The 21,831-nt window shown below is 37.2% G+C and overlaps 1 protein-coding gene across 5 annotated transcripts in view; it reads left to right on the top strand.

Annotated features, from left to right (window-relative positions):
- Positions 1-623: 623 nt before the first annotated feature.
- The window catches only part of cdhr1a (cadherin-related family member 1a), a 52,129-nt gene continuing 30,921 nt past the window's right edge, over positions 624-21,831 (top strand). For 2 of the 5 annotated variants that reach the window (XM_036574226.1, XM_036574222.1), the window contains exon 1: positions 740-825. Coding sequence is in view for 1 of the 5 variants with exons in the window: in XM_036574221.1 (XP_036430114.1) it covers positions 720-825 (106 nt within the window). In the remaining 4 variants the exon portion in view is untranslated. Of the gene's footprint in view, positions 826-21,831 lie in introns of all 5 variants that reach the window. The other 3 variants (XM_036574221.1, XM_036574223.1, XM_036574225.1) reach the window with 3 other exon arrangements.

A 21,831-nucleotide genomic window follows, 5' to 3' on the forward strand; every position in this document is an offset into this window, starting at 1 on the left:
GGAGGATGTTCAAATTCAGCCCTTTTGTTTACAGTGAAACAATTATTGTCAGCTTTTGACTGTTTTGTTATATTTTAGTGGGGAATCATTTGCATCTGTGAGCCTCCAGTTTGCTTGCCGTGGTGATAGACATGTAGTTTTAATAGGGTTTATCCCTGAGGCCCAGAGGTTTAACCCTGCCTCTGAGGACTGCATCCGGGATCAATTAGAGTTCAAGGCAGAAGTAATGTCTCCAGGGCATGTGAATTTGAAGTGCTTTTTTCAATTCTACAATTTAAACAACAGCTACTGCCAAACGGAAGCCTGTGAAGTTAATATATAAACATTAACATAATTTAGAGTCTTATTCTTTCACAATATTTCAACAAATTGTCTCAAATTCTGTTTAGATTCCTCATTAAATGGGGCCACATTAACCAGGTTAAAACCCTTTCATTCGCATGTGGTAATAAGTCAAAACTTGGTGTAGTGCAGCAGGGTGCCAGGGAGTTTGATTTCGAGAAGATACTGACCATAACAATAGACAGATTTAATCTGACGGGGAAGCTGCAGTCGCTGTAAAAAGCCGGGTGCTTGTGCAGGACCAGTCAGTGAGTTTACCCACTCATGCCATCTGTTAAGAGGCTGCTCCAAAGTTCAGCTTGGATTCACAAGCCCCAGGAGTTCTACCAGCCTGCCTACTGCTCCTGACCGCTGGATCGTGGTGTGTGTGTGTGTGTATGTGTGTGTGTGAGTGTGTGTGTGAGTGGGTGTGTGTACGTGTACAAGTTTGGGCGCACTTCTGGTCCACATACCGACTCCTGCCCCCCACAAACATACAGGCAGGTAGGACACTTGCTGTTTCTGAAATAGAGTAAGCGTACTGAAACCCGTAGCTAATCTAGAATCTACTAACTTACCGCAAAAGAGGCTCACAGAGGGCACACGGTTTTCATCTGACCAAGCTGATCCCATTCAAATGAGCATGGGACCGGTTTACCAGTAACTGTTTACCAGTAGTTGATACTGTATTGTTTTTTTTTTTTCTTGCACCAATGAACCACTTTTTAAGCTCTGTCCTTGAAAAGCATTTGTGTTTGTTATTGCGAGTGAGAGAGAGAGAGACATCTCTCTCTTTCTTTCTCTCTTTCTTGCTCTCTCTTGCTCTCTCACTCTCCCTCATTCTCTGATTTATAGCGCCGCCACCTTGGTCAGACTGGCTAATGAAATCTGTGACAGTGCATTAACGAGGCCGTTTGTTTCAGCTCAAGTTCAGTTCTTCTCCTCTTTTCACTCTCTTGCCTAAGCCACTTCTGTGTTTGCATATTATTTTTTCCTCCTCACTTCCCTGTCCCTCTTTAAGCCTTTTATTTATGCAACATTTAATACACACCAGCCTACAAAAGTCTACTGAAGCAGTACAACTGTAGACGACTATGAGTTTTGCAGTATTTTTTATGCATTGCAATGAACAAGATATAATCTGTGAATTTTTTTTTTTTTTTTATGTGTTGGAACACCTTCAGAAATAGTGATTAACTGGACGAAATATATTGTAGCCTGTATCTTGGCCAAAAGATTTCCACAGTATGGAGGCTCATAGTTGTCAGTGAAACATTTTAAGCTTCTTTTTATTTAGGTGTGAGAAGTAAATTATTTTTCTTTTGGACTGTTGCCTTTGAGGTTCTTGCTCTGATAGCGTTTGAGTTACGGGCCCAGCTTAGTAAATGTGCCTGGAGTTATGTTGAATAAATTACAGTGACGCTAAACCCAAAGTCTTAAACTAATTTATCTTTTAGTGAGTTTTATCACTTCTTTAAAAAGAGAAAAACAGAAAATGGGGCTAAAGCTTTGTGCTATAAATTTCTTTCTCTCACTTCTAGGTATTTGGGTTAATCAATAACGAAAAGGAGCTTGTTGAAGAAACGATAGTGTACAATGCAGCGAATCATTATGAAGTCAGAAAGTAGGGTCGCCTGTACATACTTTATTAGTGAAATACTTTATGGCAGTGTGATTGAATTTCTGACCTTTATGTGAAATGAGCATGTGTGTCTTTCAATTTTTGTTCTGACATTTTTTTATATTGCTGTGTAGACAAAGGTCGCAGCTAAACTCCAGCGATATATCGTGTGCAGAAGTTAAGGGTGCTCTAGAAAGCTTTGTTGGGAGGCTCTGTTGTATTAATTACTCCAGCAAATGTAACCTAGTCAGTGATTAGTTATTATAATGAATAAAGAGTGAGTTTTTATGATAGTAAGGCTTTTCTAGGTGGCTTATTTTGGAATTTGACATTTAATTCTGTCAATATTTAAAATTGTTTGGATTATTATAGTTTACTGTTTTGCTGTTACATAGACACGTTTAGTGCACACTAATTGTCAGTATGTAAATCAGTCTAATTACATATCGTGATGCTTTGTCTTTTTTGATGTTTAGATTTGTAATGAAAGCCTGTGGTGGGAAGTGGCGTATTAGCATAGGAAGAGCGTCTGGACGGGTGTAGCCGACATTGCAGGCTGGGAAAGTTTGGGGGAAAACCTGGCCAGGCCCGCCAATCAATCGCAAAGTTCACATTAAAAAGTGCTGACAGCAGTGGGAGAGAGAGTTCCCACTTTCATCTAGCGCGAGACCTCCAGCTAACCTTCACGTCACACTTTTCCTCTCAAGACCTCCTCTCTTTATTAAATTGTGTTGCATCCCACGGTGGAATTCGAGGCACTGCCCACTTTGTCACTTATCGCAAAACTTCTGACTCATTCCATTTTTCATATGAAAAACAATTCACATGATAGCCTTGAACTGGAGCGCTCCTCTCTCTGCCTTTGTACTGAGCCCACACACACACTACTCCATATCTGTCCCCTTTCACTTAATCGAGTTTGCTGAAAGAATGGGAAAGTCTCTGTTGTGTGCCTGAACCAGTTTTCAGTATGCGTGCCTGTGTATGTGTGGTATGTTTGTGCCATGTTGTCGCCGTGTTGTTGTGCAAGAAAGTCAGCGTATACAAGTACTGTATATCCTTTTTTCTTATTGGAATATTTCTGATCAACACTAGCATGTCTACCCAAGCTTCTTTATTAAGTCAAAGCATCAGCAAGTACCGAAAGCTCAAAAGAACGCTGCTCTTATAGTGTTTTGCACAGATGTCATGTTCATTTATATACATTTTTTTTATCTCTTTTGTCACAAGGGTAATACTACAGCAGACTACAATGGAAAAAGCAATTCACTGAATTTGCTTGATTCAAATGATTTGCACATGAACAGAATATAAAACACAATTCTTCCCAGAAGTAAGTAAACTGAAGAATGAAATGCGTTGATATTATGTGTTTTACTCATGCGAAATTGATGCAACTTTTGAATGATGTAAATGCAGTGCATCTTTTTTATATTGTATATACATAATTTTTAAAAGATTCTACAATCTTTGCCTTTTAATGGTCACTTTAAAATAATAGAAAATCATGAAAATATGTAGATACAAAATCCTTAAAAACACTTTTTGAGCAATATTAATGTTTGCATTAATACTTTAAATGTTGTTTAACGTTTAAAAATGGATCGTAGGACCAAGCCAATTAAAGAAGAAAGTCGTAAATTGTGCTCTCCCTCTCTTGGTTTAATGTCTTTAATGACACACGCACACTAGAAAACACTGTATTGTAATTTCTCCACCGTCTAAAAATAATACCTTAAACAACCAGCTAGCCTCAGCATTCTTCAGGATGTGACATTAACCATGTCCAAAAACATGCACTGAACTTTAGCCTTGAGTACTAATCCCCAGTGTTAGTGTGGTGTGTGGAGAATAAGTAGGCTGTGTGTGGAGTGGTGGTAGACTCCACACACTGGGGGACTGGTGGTGGTGTAGAGAGGCTCAGGGACGGACAGGATGAAGCCTCGCTGCACAGTCTTCTGCTGCCCCTTAGGGGTGTGGAGAGGAGTACCACTCCCAGAATACACTCACCCTGTCCCACTCACACACAGCCTGGACCAAACCTTCAACACACTGCTGCACTGAGTTACAATCAAACACAGTAGTGAGTAATCAGTTTCTGCATTGAGGTTTTTAGGTTATTAATGTCTTGTAAAATGTGCACAGTACTTTCAGTATTACACTATAGCTAAATGCTGTACCTCACAAGTATGTCTGCTGTTGAAGTGACCCGTGTTGGTCACTGACATGCCTGGGCGCAGATCAAGATTTAATCAAGAGTGGACATGCGGGACTCTCAGTGGGGAGGTTCAGAGAAACATGTCATATAATTGAAGTAATTAACTAATTGTAGTGAATTTTTAGTCTGTTTCTTAGTACTTTTAAATATGCTAATATGTTATACACATCAAGAGCAATAGTCATTGAAGTCAGAAGGAAATTCTCCTTCTATGCTTTTAGATAATTAAATCATCATTAGCAGTGTACTTAGCCCATACTTAACCCATTCAACCCTAATGGTCACCAGTGTGACAGAAATTTTGTTTTGGGTTTATAAAGCTCTGAAAGAGTTGTTAATGTGTTTTCTGTTGGACAGTAAACTATAAATTAAAATGAAGTTAAAATATAGGTTGTCTTGATTTCATATGAAGATGTTTGTACGGGTGGTGTAATTGTTTTCAATGTCCAGAGCCGTTTACTTCACAAACACCGGAGAATGTTAATATCTAAGGATCTACAGAAGGACGTTAGTAAAAAATGTTATAATACAACTACTACATACAGTAATGTGCAAAAGTCAGAGAAAACCCTTCAGTCGTTAAATGTCCAGTCAAAGCTTCCATTAAGTACAAGTTATTCAATTTCAGTGTTTCCAGTATTTTCAGGAGACTTGCTTTCAGTTTTTCAAAGAAATCTGCTGTGATATTTTCCAGCCCTCCAAAGTTCAGTCTTACAAGTTTGTTGCATTTTCTAGCAATCCTGGTAATGACAAACACAGTCAATGATGTTCAGGTCTGGACTCTGGGGTGGCCAGTTCATTGTTCTGAGAACGCAGCTTCTTTTTTTGATTCTCAGATTTTCTCAGTAACTTCAAACATCCTTTCAGACCCATAGTGTTCTCACAGTGGATGGATGCATAGAAACACCTGTGGAGTTTTTCAGATCTGAAGCAAGAATAGAGCTTGATTTAGTTCTTTCTCTGGAAGATAAAAGCTTTAAATACTGTTTATCTGATGGTGATGGTTTTGGTGGTCTTGCATCTGTTTTTGGGGGGTCCTGTTTTCTCTGTATCTTTTAAATACTTCAGTTTTATAAACTTCTGTTTTTCACTTAATGGCAAGCTTAACTGAAAATTAATTAAACAAGTCTATTATTGATATTATATTAAGATTATATTGCTATATTTATATCATGCTTATAGGTGATACAAACATCACAGTTGTGGCTGGTGGGATAACACAGTGGCTCACATTTGTTGTTGATAATCCAAACTATCAGTTGTTTCTTTCATACAGCTCAATTTTGTCTGAAGTTTTGGACATGCTAGAACATGATGACCCAATAAAGATTCAATTATTATTATTATTAGTATTAGTATTCGTATTATTGCGTATCTTGTGTAATTGGGTGTAACTAGTTAACTTATGCAACTTTGACACTTTTGTGTTTCCAGCCAGTCACCAAAAATAAAAATCTTTTACTCATTTTTCCAAACCATTTACTGAAAAGGCATATAGTTATATCATATATCATGAGCCAGTCCAAGGAGTAAAATTCATGTACACACACAGGTGGGAAACGTTTGGGATTAAACGGGTTAATGTGTGTGTGTGTTTGTGTGTGTGTGTGTGTGTGTGTGTGTGTGTGTGTATGTGTGTGTGTCTGCGCGTGTTTGGTCAGTTCAGAATTACTTGAGAAAACTGAATTCATATAGCATTTGCAGCGATGCTTAGCTGTTTCCCTGTTTGCGGACTTTATCGCTCTGTTGCAAGTACATAGCTATAAGTTAACATCTCTGAATGTCTGATTATTGCATGAGAATGAAAATAGAGCTTCAGTGCTCTTTGCGAGAGTCTTGGTGAAAGGAGCATATTTTAAATAAAAATTTCTGGATATAGATTACAACATTTTGCATAAATACCTTTTGTTAGGACAGATGCTCACTGCACTTAACCTTTCATCTGTCTCTGTAAAGCGGCCACTTTCGTCTCGTTACTCGTAAAATACGCTCTTTTTTCTTTCTTTCAGCTGAGCCCCACTAATGCCTGTCAGCTAGACACAAAGGAAGGAAGTAGGATATTGAGTTGCTCTGTGCTGTGTTTATTTGCTATGTCAGAGACTGAGAGATTACACTGTTTATAAGCAGCATGCTGGAATCTGGTTAGGTGTCTCCTAGGGGCACAAGCGGCAGGTAAGGTAGCAGAGATGCACTGTTGACAGTGGCCTTAAGAATGAAAGTTCAGACTGGCATCTATTCACTGGGAGTGCTGCCATCAATCAAATCAAAGTGGACTTCTGCATTCAAGGTGCGGGTCTGGTTGTGGGTGTGGTGGATCTGGAAAGGCTATCCTCTTCACAAGAGAGCTACAATGCAGTGTACAATATTTGTTTCCATAACATTCCCCTTTAAAAAGTTTTTTTGGGAGTGGATCTGGTTACCTGAATGCTTTTGAAATCCATTTGGCAAATTAAATTTCAATTGCAGCAATAGTGTATGGTGGTCATGTGAGTGGTTCAGAGAGATTTTTCTTGAGGATTAAACATTCACTTTGCATCTGCAAAAATAGGTTCTTAATTTAAACAACTCTTGGTGTATCAAGGCGCAAAAATGCAGAAGGATATCTAAGTTGTAGATTTTTAAATATCAGAATCAGTTTCTTTTTTTAGCCAAGTATGTTTCACATCTGAGGAATTTGTTTATAATTACATGCATGTTTGACATGTAACAGTCTAGACAATGACAAGACAAGACTTAACGGACATTCAAAAAAATATATATAACCAGGTAAGGAACAAAAAAAAAATAAAAGTAAGATATTGAAAATATAAAGAGTCAGTGTACGAAAAGAGCTAAACATTTTAAAACATGACAAAGTATTGTGCAAGTCATCTGAGAAAATCTAAGCAGCAAGTGTTTATTTGTTTGAATAAAACTCTACAGAGCAAATACAAATAAAGAAATAAACAAAGCATTGTGATTTTTTGTCTGTCATCATTAGCATAACCATTTCCAAAGCTCTCCTTAAGGAAGACCAGTGGTTACAATTACTAACTAGTACCTAATTCAACCAATCAGTACTTCTTTATAATTAAATCAGGTGTGCTGCTGATGGAATTTATCAAATCCACGCAGTAGCTACAGTGCACGTAGATGTCAGAAACCAAAACTGTGTTCTTCTAATCAAGATATTGAATACATTTTCTAAAAAGCAAAGAAACGAAAAATTGTTTCATTTAATGTATTTACAATTATAATTATACATTACGTTGTATTTTCTGTATTTATTAGTTATAAGCATTTCTACTGGCAAAACACACTTACTGACAAGAAAAACACTTTTAAACAGTTTTTATGGCTGCTTAAGACTTTTACACAATTTTTTTTCCTTACATGTTCACATGTTTCATGCTCTTCATTATGACCCATTCTACTGCCAGTGTTTCTCCATGAAGATTTTAAGATTTCATGGCTATGTGTAATTACCTCTTATCATTGGGTGTGGCTCAATAATGTCTCATTCTGCTTTCTTCTTTCATTCTGACTTTCTTGGTTCAAAGTCAGAAGTTCAACAGACACATTTTGGACTTTTAACTAACTGGACATTTTTATATGATTGAATGTTAAAATTTGTCACTACCTAAACAGTCATAACACTACTTTACCAAATGTTTCAGTAGTGACTGTTTCAGTAGTAATAATTTTAGCTACTTAAAAGCACATGCCAGTACATGACTAGTAAATACAGCTTTGAGCAGTTGTACACACATAAAATAATAACATTTTTCATTAAAAAAAAAAAAAGTTTACTTAATTACAGAACATATGTTACACAATGATTGTCAGACTTTTGGACACATTTACTAAGTAATAGGATCTAACAGTGATACTGCCTCACTTCATGCTTTAAATAGAAAGAGTGTGGCTCAAATAAGGCTCTGCCTTTGGACTAAGACTCTTTGTTTTGGTAGTGACATGAAAATGTGGGATAGCATTTTTTGAACATATTATTGTTTAAAAATTGAATTCATGATTAATCTAAATCTTTCAACGTTACTTTTAAAATAAACCTAAAAGAAACAGAAGAATTGTAATTTGTAATAGTGTATATATATATATATATATATATAGAGAGAGAGAGAGAGAGAGAGAGAGAGAGAGATAGCTAGATAGATAGATATAAATCTGTCTATTTTGGTCAGCCTGTGTCACTGCAGCCTCAGCTTTCTGAGTTACCTTAGCCTTTCTGTCAGTTCAATCCAGTTTGGCCATTCTCCGTTGACCTCTCACATCAACAAGGCTTGTTTGCAGCTGTCTGCAGACCTGCCACTCTCTGGATGTTTTTTTCTTTATTGCACCATTCTGAGTAAACTCTAGAGACTGTTGTGTATGAAAATCCCAGGAGGTCAGCAGTTATAGAAATACTCAAACCAGCCTGTGTGGCACACTCATGCCACAGTCAAAATCACCGAAATCATATTTTTCCCCTATTCTGATTGGGGAACAATCCCTTGAAGCTGTGGCTCACCTCTACTTGATTTTATGCACTGCACTGTTGCTATACGATTGGCTGATTAGATAATTCCATGAATGAGTTGGTGTACAAGTGTTTCTGATAAAGTGCTCATATACAATATATATATATATATATATATATATATATATATATATATATATATATATATATATATATATATATATATATATATATATTGTTGATGGTTCCTCCTGTATCTGTGGCAGCAGTGTCATCAGTTCAGGAAGAGGGGAATGGTAAGCAAGTCTGCTGTCAGTAAACTGTGATTGATCACAGGAATAAATATCTGTTGCTGACCTTGTAGAAATTGATCCAGAATATATTCACATTGACTCTGTCCTTCTGAACAAAAATGCAGATATTTCTGTAATGGAATTGGAAAGAATTGGTTTCTATTTTTATAAAGACAGAATCAAGAGGGGCCTGGTTTGGGCTGGTCTTCTGTATAACCCGAGGCACTATAAACAGTGGAAGTGCTGAAGTATTTGGCCTCTCTCTCGGGCTAGTCCAAGCAGAGGCTCCACTGTCTCACTGATGGGAATAGATGGGGGGTTTTGCTTACGGTAGTTATTGAGTATCAGAACAAATACAAATGTGTGTATGTGTGTGTGAGAAGGAAACAGTGTAAGGTAAAACAAAGTCCTCAAGGTCAAAGAGACTGTCTATTTTGGGGGGGAAAAAAATTTGCGGGTCTAGAATTTCTCTCTCTATCATATAACGGAGTGAAAATCATTTCAAACAGGCAAACCCTTGTCAAAGTGACAAGCTTTGCTGTATGAAAAGGAAAAGAATTAGAAGCTTTTATTTCGCTACTAGAAGATTTCCTCTGTAACCCTGCCAGAGTATTTCCCCTCCTTAATTAAAGCAGTCACAAGTTTCATTGAGCTGGATATCAGAGTCCGCGACACTGGGAAATGGACTTGGCGGGCTATGCTTTCTAATGTGTCACGAAACTTTCTGACTTGCACGCTGGCATTCACTGTGCCAGGGATAAAAAGGAATTAAGCTTCTAATATTGCCATTATCAATCCCCCAGGAGTGCTAATCACTATATGTCAATGTGCAAACTAATTAGGGAGGGATTTGGCCTTGAAAACAAGTCTGCTCAAGAGCTGCCAGTGGCATGTTGAAGGAGAGGATGACACAATACACCCTGTCAACACTCACAACACTACAGTAATATTCCATAGCTGCCAGTGTGATATGGCAGCACAAAATACAAAGAAAGCTGACTGGTGTGCAGGTTTTTAAAAGCCTACTGAACAAGGACTGAGCTGTCCTGAAAAAACAACCTTGTCATTATTTTTTTCCAAAAACATATCATGGTGTCACAATGTTTGAAGATATTTAATTTATTTCTTTAATGTAGTCAATATACTTAAGCCTCCTGTGAACTGCTACTGGATGTTAAAAGAATATCTTACAAACCTGAAATGCAGTGGCTCCCAAAAAGTATTTGGACCTTTATGTCATAATTAAAAATGTATAAGGTTAGTTGTGTTAGGTAACAAAATGTAAAACCAGGTGGAATTTGTTTTATACAGACCATCCAAGACTTTTCAAAGATGGCTGGCATTTTGCCGAGTGTTATCTTGTTTGAGATCTACTTCTGTCGTTTGAGAAGTTTCTTTGCAGACTTCCACAGGTTTGTATCAGAATGGCTTTGTACACTTCCGAGTTCATGATCCCATCAATGAACACAAGCTCACCAACACAGCTCTGTCCATATCTATGCTTTACAGTACCCATAGTGTTATCTGGTTGGACTGTAAATATTGTACTTTACAATATTGTATTTTACAACTGTACAATATTTTATAAAGTAGCTTAAAAACTTCATTAAAAATTAATCAAAGGTTAAAGTGTACAATTACATTCCGGGACCACTATACCTTGTTTTGACTGAACTGGGCCTAGTTTCCCAAAAGCATCTTAGTGTCAAGATCACCTTAACTGGTAGAGAGAATGTTAACTGTGATGCTCACTCTACTATTTAAGAACCTTCTTTGTACTAATACTCTTTCAGGAAACTCAGCTCTGTTTTGTTTCATTCTTCTTATCTTAAGAGGGCTTTGATCATTACTGTGAATGGTAACCAGACAGAAACTACATTTCCAGAATGGAAACAAGAGAAACGGTCAGAAATTGTTTAGTTTTGTCAATTGAACTGTTCTTTCAAAACAATCTAAAGCACGCTGCAAACAAAAACACGAAAGTTAGGTTTTTCTTATCTACAAATGCTGCTCAAAGTGAAAATCCGTATTGTTGTGTGCCAATAAATCCTTACATTTACGCATTTGTCAGATGTTCTTATCCAGAGCGACTTACAATGAAATCATGTTACAAAGGCAGACGAACATTGGGAGTCTTGCCCAAGGACTCTTTTTGGTGTAGTGTGGTGTGTTTGCCCAATCAGGGAATCAAACCCCATTCTGCTGTGTGGTATTGGACAGTGTTATTACTCACCACGCTACACCAACCACTCAGCTGCTGGCCTCAACGGCTCTATACATTTTGTCTAAAAAAATAGGTTTCGTGGACGTTCAACCATGCAATAGAACCACCCTGTATGCCATGTAGCACTTCTCTTCCTGCAAGAATACACTGTGTTCCAGGTTTTTCACTGGTGAGCTTGTGTGCATTATAATGCACAGTTAAGAAAAGACAGTGTGTGCGACAGGTAAACGACCTTAGACTTTCCACACCATTTCATTTACTCGCCTATTCAAGAGAAGAACTCCACCTATTACTCCTGATTCTGCTGAATTATACATAAGCCAATGGTTGAATGATTAAAAATGCAGTGCTTTTCTTACAACACTAATAGACGTACTCTTAGAGTGGCCAGGGTGGGATTCCCTCTCACATTCACGTGGCAGAGAAAAAAAAACACTATTATGATATCTATTACAGAAGCGATGAATATTGCAGCAGCAGAACAAATAATAGTGAAATGACTAATCATAGTTCAGGCAACCTGAGACGGCACTCCCCAGTTGAGTGACTGACAGGTCAGGGTACACAAGCAGCTCAGGGATAGTATGACACTTTGGCCATTTACGGATAAAATTTGTATTATTTATGGATGCAAAGTGTTGACCTCACTAGGCGACACAACTGAGAAAGTCCACCGGTGCATTATGAGCTTGGAAAAAAAAGTGACGTCTTCACATGCTTTATTCATATCCAGTCAACATGTTTCTCCGCTTCATTCTGCTGTACTTTATGACAGAACTGTTTGCTTGAAGGCATTTGTTCGCTTCAGTACTAACGTATTGAAAAAAGATTGCAAAATGGTATATGGTATATTGAACCAAACTTGAGAGAGCAGCTGCACCTACACTTCTCATGTAGCACCATTACAGCTGCAGTGGACTGGAACCTCTTTAGGCATATTTACTAAACTAGCACAGCCTGTGAATGCACTACTAAGAGCTCAAATACAGTCAGAGCTCTTCACTGATGGATCAGGTTTGCAAGTGCTCACCCCTAAGACATATTTTTGTTTTGTTTTGTTTTTGGTGGCCACTTCAGCAGATTTTTAAATTAAACCAGGAACACTTCCAGCAGTATCAGTAGGTCATTTTTTAAGGCAGACTAATGAATATTGAATGGCTTAATGAGACATTGTAAGTCTGGACTGTAGTAATGTGATGTTGACACCTTCTGCACAGCCTAAACTCATATAAACTGCTTGATGATATGTGTCTGGCCTAATCCAGGAGTTGGCACTTTTCACTGACTGCTTGTCTTTTGCAGACCTCTTCCTTTCGAATTTTGAAGTATGTGTTCCAGCACTAATTCCAACCTTCTGGTCTGAGTGTACATCTGAAAGAGCACACACACACACACACACACACATCATCTAAACCGCTTATCCTTCCGGGTCGCGGTGGGGTGCCGGAGCCTATCCCAGCTGCCATTGGGCGGAAGGCAGGATACACCCTGAACAGGTCACCAGTCCATCACAGGGCTCTGAAAGAGCAGTAGAATGTAAATTTATCACTGCTGGTCATCTTGCTTTCCACATAAATGATCAGAATTAAATGAGAACATGACCCAACAAACTCTAGATAGGCCTGAAACGAATGTTAAATTCCATAATCTATTACTCGGTTCATTATGGCTTCAATTAATTCTTGAAAAAGAAAAAGTGCAGCTAGTGGTTGACTTATTAAGGGCATAACAGCTGATCTTCTACCCTCATAAACACAATTTTACTCAGTATGAAAGGTGCATACATAATAAAACTAAATTAATAAATAAATTAATAAATTAATAAATTTTACCTGGCAGTCCAAACACTATTATAGAGATAGTTTAATTTTACAAAAAACTTTACATTGCCATTCAAATTATTTCTCTTTTAACGATAAAGCAAAGATAAATGTATTAGTTTGTGTGGTCGGTGACATTATCAAATCTTATGTTACTGAGCATACAGAATAAGCCATGTCAGAAAACCAGTACACTCTTAGAAATAAAGGTCTGAAACTGTCACTGTGACAAGACTCCTCTTGTAACTGGGGTGGGACCCTCAAGGGTACATCTCAGTACCTTTAGTCAGGGAACATAATTGTACCATAATCCATTGAAATTATATTATATTATATTATAGTTGTATTGACTCCACACACCCCACCTCATCTCCAGGCTTTTTATTTTATTGTTTTGTTTTAAAACATTAGGTTATGAAAAGATACAAATACATACTTTTCATCTGGGAAAACCTATTTAAGCTGCACAGTTGAACCTTAAAACCACTGTTGTATGTTTGAGGGCACATTTACATTGTTTGTTCCTTGATGAACAAAAAATGTAAAGCGTGTTCACCCCATGTTAAACAGCAATAAACATGCAGAGTGTTCAGACACATCTGTCCACATGTTTTAAAAAATTAAAAATCTTCACCCAGGAAAAGATTTTCCATAAACTTTTTTTAGTAACCTAAAAAACATAATTTTTGTGTGGGAGGGAGACTAAAATATGGGGTAAAAAGTAAGTTAAAAGTAAGTAAAACTAAGTAAGTTAAAAAATAATAATTTACTGCAGTTTTGCGAGTTACTCACCATACTAAGCCTTTTTCTGCTCTCAATTAGTTGTCTTTCTTGTGACTGTTGTGCACCCATTCTAGGTGAGCTCAGTTTAACACAGTTTACACAACCCCATCTTAAAGGATGCCTGTTTTTTGTTTTTACTTTCTGAGTCATACTTTACCCTGTACTGTAGTCTCTGCTGTAGGTTTTATTATCAGTGATATTGATAACATTGATTAGCTGTTGCAGCCCTAGAAGACACAGCCCTTTGACTAATGTGAGACTTATCACCATGCTGCATTTGACTGCCCTTAGTGAATGTATTTACTGAAACTTCTAACTCTTAGCCTTTAAAATGTGCAGTTATTTCAAGTGATAAATGTATATAACCGTATTTCATTACACAAATGACTATTATGAATTACATGATGATGTAAATACATTTAAACAGTATAGCAAACAGTAATAATTCTAGACTTCTAAGGGTTAATTTCCATCACATACAAAAACACATCAGACCACAGTTTTCTGAGCATTTTATTTATTTAATGTCTTGCTCATTTTGAAGTCCTCCAAATTAAACTGTTACATATTTAAAGAGCACATGTCCAGCCTGTGGCTTCCTCATGTCCTGAGAGGCCATGTGAGACATGAATGCAGACCCATTTGTCTGAATTATACTCAAGATGGCACATCAAACAGCTCTACACAGTGTTCCCAAGTTTATAGCAGCTGCTGCTCTGTAGCACAATGGTGGGTGCAGGCTCGTGTAAGTGATAGGGTTTTATACTCTCGGAGAGCTGTATGAAGCGCTTCCTTATTCGGCCACGCGCAGATGTACAGCCTCTCATGTTACAGCACAGTCCAGTGTGGAGGATGTGCAGCAACAGGTAACAGGTAGATGATGGACAGCTTGTTGCTCCTGTGAGGGACCACAATGGACTGAACATGCCATATTCTCGCCACTCTGCTAGGCCTCCCCTTTTACTTTCCTCACTTTAATTAAAGGGCAACTACTATGGACATGGCTGTCAGTCTCAGTCAGGACAAGAATATTATGAGAGAGTTGAACGCAGTTACCTTGTGATCACTGAAACTAGCCTTGGCCGATACTTTGTCTCTAACAGCAAACTAGTATGGTGTCTCAAAGCAGTATTATTATTTTTGCCTTAGCAGAATTTATATAGCATTGGCAACAATACTTTATTAGATGGACTGAATGTTGGACAGGCACAACTGGCCAACATTTGTTACTGTTTCTTAGTTATGGTGATTATAAAATTAGTACAGTGAAGTTTAACCTTCTAGAACGATATAATAATAATAATAAAAAAAATCACAGTCTAAACAAAAACAAACTGTCTTTATATTTCATTGTACTTTACTGCATATTTATCATGGCTGTCATGAATACTCAATTCAAAATTTAAAATTATGTTCTCAAAGAATCAGCTTAGTTAACAGTTTGACTGATAAACTGGGCATCTGCAGGTCTTTATAAAATCATGTTTTACAGATTCTCCACAAAGGGTAGCTAATAGTACTCAGGTCTCGTATGTTCATCAGTGAAAAAGAGGAAACTCGCACCAGAGTTTCACTAATGCATGTTTGTAGTTACAAATTTAATGTTTGTGGAGTAAAATTAAATATTTTTGAATAGCAATTTTGTGTTTATAAAGTAAAAGTATATAAAGAAAGAGCTTCAGTTTTAAAGAATTTTAAGCTTCAAATGTCCTTGTTAAAGTAGAGCTGACCTAAGTAGTATTACACCAGGGGTCTCCAATCTTATCCATAAAGGGCCAGTGTGGGTGCTGGTTTTTGTTCCAAACAAGAAGAGCACACCTAATTCCACTCATTTAATAAGACAGTCTCAGCCTTTAAACAGCTGATCATGTGTGCTCCTGCTTTGTTGCAATGAAAACCTGCAGCCACGCCAGCCCTTTACGAATAAGATTGGACACCCCGTATTAGACCATGCATGGGAAGTGAACGCCACCACTAGCTTGCCACTAATATTGAAATTCCCATAGATGGTAGCGGAAATTAGCACTGTTTTAGAGATGGTACTCAAAGCTGCTTATAAAGTGAGGATTTCTACATGAAACACTGCTATATAACATTATGTGTGGAAAGTTAATAAAAATCACTAGTTCAAAGCAGCATTAAAGATTTCTCAAATGGTATTAAATATTACTTAAAAAATGTAACATTAAATTTGCCGGATGGATGATGGACACATTTTTATTCATTTTTTGCCACGTAGTGTTTTATTTAGATATAAAGTTTTTTCATATAACATACCTTTTCACATACAAAACCTTTTCACCGTTATTTCACATTTTAATTGTTTGGTGTTAAAAAATAAAAATGATCAGATCAGTTCTCAACATCAGCTGATTAAAGACAGTGTTGAGATATAAGTATCAGCATTGGGAGAGAAAAAAAATGGATTGGTGCATCTCTAATTACAATCATGATTACATTCTGTTCCCCAAAATAGCAATGTTCTTGTTGCTGTAGTGGAAGAAATACACTGTGTACGAGCTCCTTTGGTGTTTTTGTTAGAGATAAAAAGAAAGGACAAAAAAGAACGGATGAAGTAAAAGGGAAAAAAAGTCAATCAAAATGAGGTATGGCAAGTTTGTAAGGCATTCTTTTACCATAGAGTAGGATTACTCAACGGGCTCATTATCTTTATTGATGGAAGTTTAAATATAATCAAATACTATGATACAATGATATATCTGGAAAATACTGTGATTATTGAGTTTTATTAGTACCACCCAGCACTAGCAGAGACGATTTCTATCAACATGGGTAAATATTAGTGATATTCTGAGAGTAACTAAGCTTTGTTTTAAAAAGCAATATAAAAAAATACTCTCAAGCTAGCCATCATAAGTTGTAGATAGAGCCTTGCTAATATCAAAGTCTTGCTTTTTTCAGCTGTATGAACATATAAATATAAACACATCAAGGAGAACTAGCATTTTTCAATGTGTATGTCAGATTTGATACTAATAATTAATTATAAATTCTCTCAGGACAAAAAGATCCTAGAAAAAAATCTCCTCGTGAGTAGAGGCCTTAATTCTGCCCCACAGAATTCTGGGCACTGGACTGATTTGTGGCATGGTTGACCTCTCAGGGCTTGGTTTTGCTATCTTTGTTTGAAATATTCATAAAGGTCTTCCTCGCGTATGTCCTGCAGTGGGCGGTTTAGGAGGTGGAGCGTGGCAGCTTGGGTAAAGCGCTGGGGTCTGATGTGAGTGGACGGCCATCAGCACTCACACGGCAAGGCTGTTTCCACTCAGCACCTAATTGGCTACTTCCCCTCCAAAAATTCTCATCCCACCCCAGCCAACCATCTTTTAACACAGTCAGCCATTTAAGGAAATGCCTTAAAATCGCCAAAGCCAGAGGTTATCTCAAGAAGAGACCTCAAAACATCTGTGTTTGCACTGTTTCCTCGTTCTGGGATGGAAACACAAACTGATTTGTATCTGTGGACTTTGCTTGTTTGATTTAATGATGAAAAAAGGTCAGGGTCACTGAGAGACGTTTGGAGAGACAAGACTTTTGCCACTCTTGTAAACAGTTCAAAGCAGCAGTGCAAGTAATTTATGTATCAGTGACTTCAAATGTGAGAGGAAATGTTTGACAAAGGCTGCTTTTGGCTGACTCACAGGCACACTCCCCTACAGGCTCCTTGCTCTCGGGCACATGAGCTGCAGATAGAGGCATGGAACCATTTCCTTTGATACTAAGTCACTCTTCAGAGATCACACACATGCAATTGTTCACAGAGAACTTTAGCCATGCAAGTCATTATAGGGAAGGAATAACTCTTTCAAGAAGAGGAGATATGAGAACATGGCTCAAACAATTTCTCTGTCGTCATTTTATTACTGATTTGTCAGGACTTAACTTATTTTTTCACTATTGCAAACACCCTCAGATCTGCAATACAGTTTCAGTGAGTGTAGTTCTTGTACTGTATGTGGTGTTTAAGAGGCTGGGGGGAGCAGGTCAGCCCTGCCTGTCAGCCATTAACTGCGGATTAGTGCTGGACCTCACACCCTTTGAAGAGGGGATTCTTCTTACATCCGCTCAGGAAATGGTCATGCTAGTGCAAACACTTGCACCAAGGTTTTCAAGCCAGCTATGTAAAATATAGAAATAGTGTGAATGACCTTTATGAGGAAGAACACACAAGTGCATCAGGTGTCAAAAAAGGTGTCTGTAAAGATCAAACGCAGATATGTGAAAACACTGAATGAAAAGGGAAACATTTAAAGTTTTAATGAGACTGTGTGAGGTGAAATAAAAACAAAAACAGACAGAACACCACTGCCCTCTGCTGGTACAATTTGTGAATAAACTACTATCATTAAAAGTATCTTTTCTGTCTTTTAATAGAGAAAGTGTAATAACTCATGATTTACTCATAGGGGTAGAGTTTAAATTCATACTCTAGTAAAAGTACTGTTACCTCAGTGAAATAATAATGATGCAAGTATAATAATAATGACTCAATCATACCAAAAAACAGTAGAAAGTAGAAGCATGAAAGCAGCAGGTTAATACATTATTCAAAGTGGAATTCCACTGGTTTTTCAAAACTGCTGCATGTTTAAATCAGAGTAGTTTAATATAAAATGGTTCACTGTGGAAAAACTTACCAAATCTGATTTCTTTTCAGTGGTATTGATAGGAAGCAGGTCTACAAAGCAAATATAGCCATTTCATTTACTATCCAAAATGACTATTAAGCCTACATGTGTCTTCTGCGTTTTTATGTATGGACCATTGTACCAAATCAGCTCAAACTACAGTCCAACAGTAAGTACGTAAGTAAGTAAGTAAATAAATAAATAAATAAATAAATAAACAAACAGTATTCAGATCTTAGATATTTACAAGCATTATGTTGTGATCTATTTACAGTCATTGCATTGATAAACTAAATATATGCAAAATCATTATTAATATGGTACTTTCTAGTGGAAGGTGTTTTTCACAAACCTATAACCTCTAAATAATTTTAAATACTTTGTTTTGTTTTTGTTTTTTTAGATTTTGTTGATTTCTTTTAAAGTGAAATTGAAAGATTTCGATTTTTCATCAGTTAAATTTTTAAATAAAAACTCACTATTAAAAAAAAAGCTGTACATTGTTTTCATTGTCATTACCAAAACACAAAGAATTTTGGTTCATAAGTGGAGTCTTATTTAAGCCACACCATTGCATTTTAAAACAGGAAGTGAGACTGCATCCCTGTGCTTCATGGCCACATGGTGAGCAGTTAGAGCCTACTGTTTTAATGTGTCCCAAAGTCTGAAAGTCAGTGTGTAACCTTAGAAATTGACACTAAGAAAAACGCACATTTCTGTGATTAACTAAATAACTGCTAGTAAGCATGTGTTTTGATATATACTTGCTAAATATTTGTTTATGTATTGCCTATGTAGCATACAGCATGAAATATTTCATTATTTAGACTACTGATAATGTGTTACGGTTTCAGTATTCTGAAATTCACTTAAAGTACTACGCAGACTAAAGCCTCCAAACACAAAGTATATCAAATCTAACCATATTTCATATGTCCACTCTTTAGTGCAACCTACTGCACATTTAACTCTCATCATTCAGTGAGTTACAGCTGTGTCCTCCCAACAAAAGATGTTTCCAAAGGAGTTACTGACATTATGTTCCCCTTCAAAGAGACAATAACATTCACATAAACAAACCCTTCATGTATTTAATTTTTAATTTAATTTAAGTTATACATTTTTCAGGAAATATTTCTGAGGATATTAGATATAAGATAATACACTTGCATAAAGAAGACAAAAGTCAAAGGAAAACAAGAAAAAAAACAGGAGATGTAGAGAAAATGGGTCTCTAAACAACCGTGCAAGACCTAGTAGACCACCAACATTGTCGCCATCAAATAGGCAGAGAAAATCAAGCTCCACTCTTGCTCCAGATCTGAAAAAAAATCCACAGCTGTTTCTGTCCATCCTTCCACTGCGAGAAGACAACTCAATGCTAGGGATCTGAAAGGATGTGTAGCTGTTGTAGCTGTCAAGTGGCCATTACTGAGAAAAGAAAAACATTTGCTTATCAAACAACAAGCTGCTGGTGCTTTCAGAATAATAAACTGGCCACCAGACCTTAACATCACTGACACCGAAACAGGAGTAACTTGTACTTAATGGCCGTTTTGCCTGGAAATTAAATAAACACACACACACACACACACACACACACACACACACATATATATATGTATATCATTTTTTTTTTTTTCATCAGTAACTGTTTACTATGCAATTTCCTTGAGGCTGTCTGACAGGTAACAAGGCTTCTTTATACAGGCAGCAGAGGTCAGCAGAGGAAATCTGGACTGAGTGTCCCTACTCACATCCCAATCCCCCTTTTATCAGTCCATGACTACTTTCTCTCTTCCTGTGCAGAGCTCAGTTGCTCAGTTGGGGCGCTGAAGTTAAACAGAGGTTTTCCAGCTCTGAGCAAAATATCTGTTTAACTCATCTGTTAAATTTAGAGTCAGACATTTATTCACAAGCTGTTATCTGTACAGTGTCTCACTTCCACAATGTCTTTTTCTCTGTTTTTGAACATATAAGCCACTGCTGAACAGCACATTTCACTGTATATCATTCATTAATAAAGCCCTTATAAATGTCAGTACCATTAAATATGCAGTAATGTGTTCTTCATAGACAGCTTGTGCAGCAGGGTTTGGGGGGGGTTGTTCAGTAGTGAATAGGCTGGTCTGTGTGCTCTGAAGGCTGGAAGCAGTGAGGCAGCGGAGAGAGGGAGTGTATGAAAGAGCCGTTCAGCAGCAGTGTGAGTCTCAGTGTGGTCGGAGCAGTCCAGAGAGGGTGCGGCACATCCTGCGTGTGCAGGACACACACATGAGGAGCCTTGTTTCCAGCTACCCAGCCTGCGTGCACAACGTGGCCTTATAAGAGCCGGCAGTGAAGTATGCTTATAAGCAATAGCAAAGTCAGTGAATTAAAGAAAACAAGTGTGGAAAGGAAAATCAGACTACTGTAGATGTTTGACTTCACTGGACTCTCCATTTCCATGTTGCATCTGTTCCTGTATGATGAGTTGTGGATAATACTGAGTGATTCATGTTCCATTGCTTTATGGAGAGCACAGTTACAGCTGTATTGAAAACAGCTAGCATCTCTTTTTATGACTTTTTATGACATTTTATGACTTCAGGGTTAAATGAGGGTGAAGGTAAGAAAAAGCCCTCTATAAGAAATATGCACTATAAATATTTTGCTATATATATATATTATACTTGTGTCATACTTGGAGAACACATTGATCACACATACAGGTGTGTTAAATGCAACTCAAACCTGTATTTATAATGCATTAATATCTGAGTGTTAAATATATTTACCAGATAATAACATTAGAATGTGTCAGACCAAGAAACAAACATGTCAAACAGAAGATGATGAGACAACAAATATTGAAATAGACAGATATCTCCAGAGTGAGCCTGACAGTGACAACCCACCAGGCAAAACTTTAAGTTAGATCTCTGTTAATCCAAAGTCATTAGTCAACAGTGTGAAATCAATCCTAAACATTAAACTCTTGCTCAGTGCCCCGGCTACAAAAAATGCAGAGCATGTGGAGTGTGCTTAGTTATTTATTTGTTTGTTTATTAATTTAAACCTGTTTGGATGGACACACATTACATCTACTTGCATAAAATCAGATTTTGTCTGAATTTGTTAACTGTACCAACTGCGATAGCTAATGTAATGCTATGGTGACCATGGTGGTCTCTGCTGCTCAGCTCTTCTGCTTGGTGAAACAGATGTTCCACTGACTGTACTTTGCAAATATCCCTCTCATGAAATAAGGTCTTGATTAAAGTAAGTTAAATAAGCTAATGTTACACTGAGTGTGTATCACTGCAGTAGCTAAACAGTTCCTAATATAAGCTAGATTGGATGATGTCAGGGCACATCAGTTTGGCAGAGGAGACCACGACAGTTGCCAGAACAACCATGTTTAATAATTATTAATGCCAAGTTTTAATAAGTATGTCTTTTTTTAAAAG

The sequence above is a fragment of the Colossoma macropomum genome, unplaced genomic scaffold, assembly GCF_904425465.1.
Source record: "Colossoma macropomum unplaced genomic scaffold, Colossoma_macropomum, whole genome shotgun sequence".
Taxonomy (NCBI): Eukaryota; Metazoa; Chordata; class Actinopteri; order Characiformes; family Serrasalmidae; genus Colossoma; species Colossoma macropomum.